This window comes from Chamaea fasciata, unplaced genomic scaffold (assembly GCF_029207755.1).
Source record: "Chamaea fasciata isolate MVZ Bird 193981 ecotype frontalis unplaced genomic scaffold, bChaFas1.0.hap1 SCAF_3, whole genome shotgun sequence".
Classification (NCBI taxonomy): Eukaryota; Metazoa; Chordata; class Aves; order Passeriformes; family Sylviidae; genus Chamaea; species Chamaea fasciata.
In genome coordinates this window covers 852,847-863,041 of record NW_027094088.1, presented here as the reverse complement: position 1 = coordinate 863,041, position 10,195 = coordinate 852,847, and the positions used below count along the sequence as shown (strand labels likewise).

General features: G+C 44.5%; 1 protein-coding gene across 1 annotated transcript in view; it reads right to left on the bottom strand.

Annotated features, from left to right (window-relative positions):
* Positions 1 to 2,114: 2,114 nt before the first annotated feature.
* The window catches only part of SOS1 (SOS Ras/Rac guanine nucleotide exchange factor 1), a 41,203-nt gene continuing 33,122 nt past the window's right edge, over positions 2,115 to 10,195 (bottom strand). Inside the window, exons 15-22 of the mRNA XM_066177647.1 lie at positions 9,869 to 9,988; positions 9,348 to 9,510; positions 8,892 to 9,009; positions 7,480 to 7,652; positions 6,507 to 6,623; positions 5,570 to 5,834; positions 5,250 to 5,368; positions 2,115 to 3,716 (exon numbers count right to left, since the gene is read on the bottom strand). Coding sequence (XP_066033744.1) covers positions 3,213 to 3,716; positions 5,250 to 5,368; positions 5,570 to 5,834; positions 6,507 to 6,623; positions 7,480 to 7,652; positions 8,892 to 9,009; positions 9,348 to 9,510; positions 9,869 to 9,988 — 1,579 coding nt within the window. The 3' untranslated portion in view covers positions 2,115 to 3,212. The remainder of the gene's footprint in view (positions 3,717 to 5,249; positions 5,369 to 5,569; positions 5,835 to 6,506; positions 6,624 to 7,479; positions 7,653 to 8,891; positions 9,010 to 9,347; positions 9,511 to 9,868; positions 9,989 to 10,195) is intronic.

Below are 10,195 nucleotides of genomic sequence, written 5' to 3'. Positions count from 1 at the left end.
TCAGCTCCTTAGACTCTTCCAGACCACACCTCTCCAGAGCTGCACTCCCTGTTGGAAGTCAGCCACCCTAGACTCAGAACAACAAAAGGCTTTCTCCAAAACAGAGGCAACAAACTTGTCCAAAGCGATTCCAGTAACGTGTGCCCTTGATCACCTACCTTTGTTTACCTTCTTTTTAAAAATATTACAGATGTTCTGCACATTTGGCACCTAAACTGTCATGCATCTGGCCACAGGGGTTTTATTTTTATTTTTCCCTTTCAACATCTCAGCCAGCCAGTACAGGATTTCACACTTGCTGGATAGAAAGTAAGAAAAAAACCCAACTTACTCCTTACTTCATCTCCCTCATAATGCACTATTTTCCACTGAACACAAAAGGTACATTTGCTCTTGGTGGACAGAAAAATGCATTTAAGGGTGGATTGGGTTTTTTTTAATGGAAAATAAGGAATGGAATTCACAAAATAAGTTTAACAGCATTTTTGTTTTTACACCCTGTATTAGGCCACAGGTTTCTCTCCTGAAGAAATCACTGGGAAAATCTAATTTAAAACACACACAAAAGAAAAAGAATTAAATATCCCACAATGTCACTCTAAAACTCAAGCACATTTCATTGTCCAGGTCACATCATCACCCCAGGCCACACCAGACCAGATCAGGGTCATTTACAGAGCATCATTAAAATGATTGAATTTTCTATGTGAAAAGTATTGTCACTAATGCAAACACGACCCAAATAAAGAGCCATTCCAGACCAGAAATTATTTAACACAGACACAAACCAGTGGATTAGCAGTTCCATTAAACTCCTGAATGCCACAGGTCTGAGTCTGACCCTGTCCTTCCTGTTTGCAGCTGAGTCAACACCATGATTCGTGCACTGCGACTGAGCCCTGAGCTCCAAAGAACGTTTAAGCTCTTGCATGGTGACCATTGTCACCTGTTGTCCAATATCTCACCAGAAAAGCACTTTAACCCTGCACCACAAACAGGGGACAGCATTCCCCACTTCACCGAGGGAAGCAGAAACCTCCTGACACGCTGATGAGCAGGAGCCCTGAGAGGTCTCTCCTGACTGAGCACTGCTCTGCCTCGGCTGCACCACAGCACAGACAAAAGTGTGCTGAGGAAGAAATACAGAGCAGAAAGTCTCCATTTATGGAGCTTTCCTGGTAACCCACTGAGGAGGTAATAACTTAGGTAACATTTCCAGCAGTATGCTCATCGTGGTGTTTTTATCCCAAGAACCCACAGCTAAACTACACCTCCTGTGGCTTGAGAGTTTTTATAAAGCTCCCATGTAACGTCGTCCTCTAAAGCCAAGGTTTTGAGATCTTCACTTGGTTCTTCTTTTGCCAGAAAAAAATGTTCCAAAACACCATTGTTAAAGACACCTAAGAAGGAATACAACTGACAGTTTAAAGATCTGACTGTGGTGAGAACTGCCATTCCTGCTGATGAAATGCTTTCCAAACATAACAACCACAGTACAGGATCAAAGGGCCCTGACCAATGGCATTTGCTGAAAGCGTTAAAAAAGGTGATTTCTGCCATCATTCAACCGACACCATCCTTAAGAGACACAGCTTTCCAAGAGGTGCTCTTCTTCCAAAGAGGAAATGTGAGGGAATGTTACTTGCCCCATGAGCCACGTGAACCGAAGATGAGACACTTTCTGTTTCACGTACCTACTGTAGAGGACATTACAGAGCTCCTTCTCTTCAACAGCTGCCATCCATTCCTGTCCCAGGCTGGTCTGGAGTCGAAGAGCAGCACCCAGGTTTCGGGATAAACCATGTCAGAATACTCACAACACACCTGTTTTGTCATGTGTATTCTGGACAGAGAAAGCCACTGCAAAGATTAATGTAAGTTTGATTTTTTCTAACGTGTCGTACAGGACATGGGAAACATTTCATAATTCACTTTGGGAGTAACCCAGCCTCTCAAATATTACTGAATTATTATTTTCTAACATGCCAAAACCACCTCTTTAGTCTCTTATTACCAAAATACACCGAACTAGGAAAAATATGGGCTTTTACCCCCCTCGGTGCTCAACTGAAAAACTACGTTGAACATTTGTCCATGTAATAATTTAACATATGTCAGCCAAACATATCTTTATCTTTATTTCAATTAAATTAAAAACAATCTGCAAGTATATTTATGCAACATTCACTATATACACACGATTTATGCAACTGCAAGGCAATCCTATGTATGCTGATTAATCTATTGTTAGTAAAACATGACAACAGCTATGGAAGTTGACAAGTGACGGTTTTCATGGCATGACTGAAAAAGAATAGCTACTAGCCATGAAATGGATTATCAGTAAACCTTAAAAAGAACATGACATAACCTAGCAGAGATTAACAGTCTTCTAAATGTAGTATATTTGCTTCAGATGATAGTGCTGCTTTTAAAAAAAAAAAAAAATTCGCTGTCACCTTAATGATGTAAGACTTTCATCAGCTCTACCTAAAGAAAGCAATAATTAGACATTATGCTTCCTGGCAAAAATTTATTTTTGAACTGGCACCACAGTATTTCAGAAAATAATAATAAAGTACCTCTTTGGTGAAGCCTAGGTACCCCCTACTGCTCATTGTAACGACTTGTAAACAGGACCGCAATACAGTGCTTTGCCTTAATTCTAGCTCGGTTAGGTACCACAGATCTTCCTCACAGTCCTTCTCATCATTTTAGGAAGGTATTTTAAAGCAGGGAGTAAGTAAAGCAAAGGAAAATTAAGGAGGATATAAAGTTCCCTGTTTGAGATTTAAAAAAAGTGCATAATGTTTTCATTCCAAAAAACTGTGCCACTGTATGGAACTGATGGATACAAGACTGTTTTTTTCCTTCCTGTACTGGACATTATCGATCGTTACACAATCACAGTCTCTGCTCATCGGCCAAAGAAGTCTCTCCAGACTGTTTTCTGGTACAATCAGCTGTCCAATTACTTTAGAACAATGTCCTGCATACTAAAACAAGAACAGCGAGTTAAACCGGGTTTCCCACTTTAGAAAGTCTGCTTTTTTGCAATTCCGTTTCTGTACACTACATTTCCAACACGGCATTGGAGAGTCCTTAGTGTTTGGCATCCACATCCCAGCTCCTTGACACCACCAGGTTCAGTGCATCCATTGCCAGCAACAGACATAGCACCAGGAAAAGGCGACTCCCAGCGCAGGGACAGTTCAGGAGGAGGGGGCGTTCTCCAGCAAGGGCGGCCCGTCCCGATGCATCGAGGGGTGCGTGTGCTCCCTTTTGTAAGTTTTTGGAGGAAGCTTTGGGATATGTTGAGAAGTGCTTTGTCGTGGAGGAACGGGCGGCCCGGCGACAGAAGGGAGGTCCACGTCCTGCGGTATCAAGGGCGGTGACGGCAGGTGCCTCCGTGCTACATGTGGAGAGGGTGTCTGGGGAGGAGGGGGCGTGAAGGGAGAGGGGCTGTTGGGGAAGAAGGTGTTACCAAGTTCGCTTTTCCTCCCCAGGGGTGGAGGCTGCAGGTGTAGTGGTGAGCTAGAGAAAACATCTGGAGTTCGCACAGGCTCCCGTGGCGGTAGCTCGGGAGGGTTTGCAGTGCTAACACACGAGTCAGAGATGCAGGTCCGATCAGGCACCGAGTACCTCGGGGAGTACACTTTAGAGGTTGGCTGCCTAGGAGGGATGGCTGGTGGGTTGTCCAGGTGTGCAGAAGTGATCTGAGGTACACAAACATGTCAGTCAGTAAAACTCCAGAGCGGCAGCGAAGCACAGGAGCCTGCTGTGACACAGAAGCCCCCTCCTGGCACTTCAGATTGCTCTCAGCGGGGCTGTGGCAGCAACACAGCAGTGAACAGGCAAGGGTGGGAGGAATGAGGATGCACTCACGGCTGCAGCAACACAGCAGTGAACAGGCAAGGGTGGGAGGAATGAGGATGCACTCACGGCTGCAGCAACACAGCAGTGAACAGGCAAGGATGGGAGGAATGAGGATGCACTCACGGCTGCAGCAACACAGCAGTGAACAGGCAAGGATGGGAGGAATGAGGATGCACTCATGGCTGCAGTAACACAGGAGTGAACAGGCAAGGGTGGGAGGAATGAGGATGCACTCACGGCTGCAGTAACACAGCAGTGAACAGGCAAGGGTGGGAGGAATGAGGATGCACAGAGAAGCACAAGGGAAGGCAAAGAATGGTCAAAGCAACAGTTTCCATGCTAGTTCCAGGTCTGCGTGCTGGGGAGGTTTGGATATCTTCCACCACCTCCCCAGTAACTTGGAGTGGGTTAACACGCCAGGTATTTCTTCAAGAAAATGGGAAAAAGGGAGAGGCAAATGATGCTGAACAGGGTAAAAAAATAAACCATGCTCAGGAGATGGAGTTAAGTAGTCAGGATTATGGAAGTGAACAGTTCCCAAGCTGCAGACCATAGTGACAGCGTAACTGATCTCCAACACCCTAGCACATACACAATGTTTTCAAATACTTTTTGGTAGGATTTCAGATATGTTTCGGTGACGTGTTAAATTCTGCTGACTGACAAAACTGTTGCCTGTAGTCTGAAAACAACTACATGACTGCTGAAGAGCCACTTACAAACTCTCTTCAAAGACATATCTGCTCTGAAGTAATACTGAGTGGGATTTTCAAATCTGAAGTCACAAACGAGCTTCCACTGAAATCAGGTGAAATTTGACACTCTGCAACAAAGGCTGGATCAGACCCCAGCTGCCAGACAAATGCAAAAGGAGAATGTAGCAATGGCTAAGCAGGCATGCAGACAGGATGGGCAAGCAGGAGGGGAAAGCAAGCACTTGAGCACCACAGCATCAGGGTCAAATATTCTGGTGAAACTCCCCAGAGGACTGAGCTGAGTACAGCACTTTCCATCACTACTGGTTATCAGTTCTTACTCTTATTCGTGTATCCTAAAATGACACTCTGAAACAATTAAACCCAGGTGGAAACATCTGCCTGAAGCCTCAAGCTCTCACAGGCAATGCAAGGCCCTGAGCAGAGCACATCAGCAGATGAGACATTTCTAATCCTAAATTTAGGTCCCATCTGTTTTCATCTGAGATCAAGATACAGTGAGGCAGAGCTGTGAAGGCTTGAAATACAGTGTGTCTGCTTACTCTTTCACATACAGTTCTTCAAGAAATAAAGGTACTCTGTCTTTAAGAGTTACTTTTCTATCATACCCTGCCCCTCTCCACAGGAGAACAAATGACCTTTTTCCTGCTCACTTACTTTTGATGGGGAAGATTCAGCTGGGGCAGACTCCGGTCTTCTTCGCGGAGGAACAGGAGGAGGGACAGGAGCATCATCTGAAGTTTTGGTGAAGTTTATGGATGACACGGAAGCAGATCCTAGGGGACATCAAAAGATTAAAAATTACAAAATGATGACAGAGAGGGAGGGTTTGCATTCTCCGTTCCAAGGCTTTCCAAACCAAGACGGGATGCTGCAAGGAGACGAAAGCAGTGATTTTTCACACTTCACAAGGCTCAAGCCGATTCGCCCCATCCAGCAGTGCGGGACGCGGCCGGCACAGCAGCGTGAGCACCTACGTGTGTGGAAGGGGCTGGAGGGGTCGGAGTCGAAGACGCTGCAGGCGTCGGCGGTGCTGGAGGAGGCCGAGGCGGGCGGCGGCGTCAGCGGCGTGCGCGGGGAGTTGGGCGCGGACGCCGAGGCCTCGGCCTCGCTCTCGGGGATGCGGCTGTAGCTGATCTTGCGCGGCTCCTGCTGCAGCGGCGTGGGGTGCCGCATGGTGCCCGGCCGCGGGTTGGACGGGCGCACGCCCGGCGACTTCAGCGGGTAGCTGTACTTCTTGGGCTGCAACGACACAAAGCAGCGGATCAAAGGGCTGCCGGACGGCTTCCGGGGAGCTTTGTGGTTATGGAGGCAGAGGAGCACGAGGACAGGGCCCCACGGTGGGAACTGACAGTGGTCACAGCATGGGTTCTCAGGCTCCAGGCAGTAGCTTGAAGCCTGTGGGAAAGCCAAGGACAGAACTCCCTCAGTCTGGCCTGGGAAACCATAAGGAGGAACCCAAAACAATCCTTGTAGGTCCCGTCCTCCTGACACCCGGTGCTTTTCCAACTTGTTCACTGGCAGATACGTTTACAAGAAGGTGGTGCACTAAATGACCAACCCTACTCATTGTACCCAAACACTGTATGTATAAAAAGAATCTGTCTTTCAATAAACTTTGCTCTAAGCCCTCTGAAGAAATCGGCGTTCTACGTGTCGTTACATGAGCCCACCTGAATTGTAACCCCACCATCCTGAGATGCCTTTCTTAAGTGGGGATGGATTTCTTGCTTCTGAAAGCAAGGAACAAACCCTCTCTCTCACACCCTGATTGATTCACTTCTTGGGGGTTTACTTTCCTTGCTCCTTGGAAGCACATGCTGACTGACAAGGCAGGCAGAAATGACTTCTGCCATCTATGAAAGACAAATGTAAACACTTCTTGAAAAATAAATACAAAAACTGGATACTAACAAATCTTGGAGGAGGCTTGACGTTTCGTGGCTCTATCTCCAGTGACTTGTTGAACAGGTAATCTGTGAATTCTGTCTCCACGCTGTTTCCCATTGGATTCAGGTTTTCAAAAAATCTCTGCAATACAAGAAGGCAGACAACTTGTCAGCAAAGATGCTTCCTAATGTTGCTTCTTTCTACAGCACAAATGATCCCAGCTGTTCAAAAGAATAGAGAAAATGCTGGAGTCAGAGGTAATGACAGACTTCAGCTATTAAATCTGGTTTTGTCTCCAGGCCTTTTCTGGACATTGCTACTGCTATCCTTGGCCTGAAAACCAGCAGTGCAAGGACCCTAAATGCTTTCTGCAGAGCAAAACCAGGCCACGTTTGCCCAAACACTTCCAGAAGAAGCTGCAAACAATCCATTTTTACACTGATGCAGGGAAGACTGCTCCCACAACGCATTCTGTCAAAGCATGAGGAGAACAAATGAAAAAAAACCTTGCAGAATCTCTTAAGATAATCTGTCCTGTGACTCTCTGAAAGTACATAGCCCAAAAGATGGTAAGAAAAAAGAAAAAAGGAAGGAAGGAAAGCAACCAGAGAGGACACTGCTTAGACAACACCTCAGACCAAGGAAAACAAGCACCAGGAGAAAGAAAGATGTATGATCAGCATCAAGACATGGGGCAAACACAGTGCCATCAGGTGAACACGGACCATAAAGACAGTGTAACAGAGGAAAACACAACTGGGCTCACCAGACAAATAACTGCAACTGAGTAAAGGACAATGAGAATCTGCCAGTTTCAGCTCCTGTCTAACTCTGATCAATGAGATCTACCAAAGTCCCAAGAGCTGAGAAACAAAAAATGAAACAAACCCAAGAAACTGCAAGCATTGAGCTTTCTGCCCTTTCTTATGTCAGTTCAATCTGTCGTCCTGGCCTGTCAGCTGAGAGAATCAGCCCAGAAGGAAATGATGTCACTTACCCTGATGTCAAATTCCACTCTTAAACAGTAGGGCTGGTTCTGGTACTGCTGGATCTCCCCTGTTATCTCAGCTACCTTCCTTCTCTTGCTGAAGTTTATAAGGTCTTTCCCATGTCGCTTGAGAAATTCAGGATTGCCTTCTTCTGTTTTCAAAATGTTGGTTAGGTAAATCCCTAAACAGCACACAGAAGAGGTTTTCAACACAGAGTACAAAACAAGGAGGAAGTCACAACTGGAATATAAGGAAATCTTAAAGAATTTGATAAGGGCACTGCAATTATTTAGAACACTCCTCTGTTAGAGTCAATAAGAGAATTGCACCTCACCTTCCAAAAAGGGCAACAATTTGAATATTTTAACATGCCTTTTCCAGAAGGCTGCCTTTCTGCATCAAAGTCCCAAAGCCTGTGCATCTTTCTATGGTTTAGGAAGCTCACACAACTGAACACTAAAACAGGACACTGAACGGGATTGTTTTCTCTTAACTCCTCCTTTAGACACCCCAGCTAAACTCCAAAACTTATTTTCAGGCTTTATCCTGCCTTCATAATTGCATCAAATCCTTTGAAGATTAGGAAGCAAAAAGTGCTCTCCACTCCACAGATCATGTGTCTGGAATTGTCATTATGACTTGACAGAAATAACTGAAGCTATTCACATGTGATCCTGCTAACCTCTACTCATCTCTGAAGCAGGACAGAAGGTTTCTTAGTTGATCTTATCTTTCTTAGCAGAGCTCTGGAGTATATCTTTCCCCAATCTGTAAAAGGCCAAAAAAGCCATCAACACTATTTTCTTTCAGTTTTGGCCTGAAGCCTATGTTGGACAAGTGCACTGCCCAGCCTTGGAACTGATCTGCAGCAAACATTGAAGTGGCTTGCTTAAGGACAGGAGTGACATGTGCTTAACATCACAATTTGCTAAATGTCAGCAATCTAGTTCAAAGAAGAACTGTTCAATCTGATGATAAACAGGATGCTTGCTTTCCAAACTCTGTTTCTACAGAAGTAAGACTTTTTAATAGAAATGAGGCTCTAGCTGTATTTCTTGGAACATTTGATGAGGAAGAGGATCTTTCTTTCTCTCCCAGTCAACGGCAATAATATTGCTAATGTGTCTGCCTTCCGTGGAGAGTATTTCTGGTCGTAACCATTCAGAAGTAAAAACCAGCATATATGGAAATAGGATATTGCAGATATACTTATTTTTACTGCAATTAACATCTTCCATGAATAGTCACTTTAGGGTTTTTTCCCCCCCACATATTCACATCTGGGCACCTGAAATTCCAACCTACCTGAACTGCTAAAACTGACTTTTCTCTCTATTGTTCATACTCTGTTTAGCACCTTAGCTGAAAACTTTCCAAATGTTAATGTGGGACACGGCTCATCCAAACCAAAGGTACTCACCAAAAAAAGGCACACAAGGAGGATTAATGGACCTGAGTTTTGCCAAGTATTTCTTATAATGGTCCTCACTCAGCTCATAAGCTTCTTCTAAGATCTTCTTCTGGCGACTTGGGATTTGCTGCAAAGAGAGATCAGACAGGTTGTCTGGAAAGAGAAGATAAAGGCATGGCCCCGCAACAACACAGAGTAATGATCTCCCACTGGTACTTGGATCAGGGACCACGAGGACAGTGCCCCACCATCCTGAGACGCCTTTCTTAAATGGGGATGGATTTCCTGCTTGTGACAGCAAGGAACAAACGCTCTCTCTCACACCCTGATTGATTCATTTCTTGGGGGGTTTACTTTCCTTGCTCCTTGGAAGCACATGCTGACTGACAAAAGACAGGCTTTCAGTGAAGCCAAGGCACCCTGCACGACACTGCCATAGCAAAAGTGAAAAACATTTCACTGTACCTCAAATGTGTGATCCAACCTATACACTGCTGCGGAGTTCATAGCACTGACAATCTCAAGGACACCATTAAAGTTGTTTAGCTCTTGAAAAACTTGCAGGATCTCAATTATCCGGCTGACTACAATTACTCTCTCCTCTAGGTTCTCTGTTTCTACAATGCATCTGAATACACAAGAACATGGGGGTTTGTATTAAAGCGCTGAGGAGGTTTCCAAAGTCAAATATTCACTTGGCAAATCAAAGTCCCGAAGTCAAATATTCAGTCGTAACACAAACAAGTACCATTTTATCAGATTACATGAGGTTGTCCTGAAAATGTCTTAAGAGATTTGAAAACATTCTTTTGTTGAATTTTGAAATTTGAAAGAATAAAAAGCTTGAGACATTTATGTTAAAATTCTCCCAGGGAGCATTTTTAGCATCTAAACTCCCAACACAGAAATTCTCCCAGAACAGAGTTTTTCCACAGTATGTCAATGTCCAGACACGGAGTAGGTGCAGATTCAGGAAAGTCACTTACTTTTCAAACCACAGAGTTAGGTTGGTTGTATGCCTTATCATTTTGAGAAGGTTGGGAGAATTAATTTCTTTATCTTCCTTTGTCCACACACTTCCAACTAGTTCTGATGGCTGCACAGCTCTGGAAAAGTAGATGTTCTATTAAAAATGTAACTAAAAGCAGGAAAGAAGGTTATTATTTTTCCAAACCCTCTTGATTTTCACTGAATTTGGAATACATTTTTAGAAATAAATTCTTAAGGAATCCCTTCTCCAGTGTTAGGCTGCCCTCATGACTAAATGACTGAGATTTCTATGCTTCCTTTTTAGACTGTAGGTATCTCTTAAT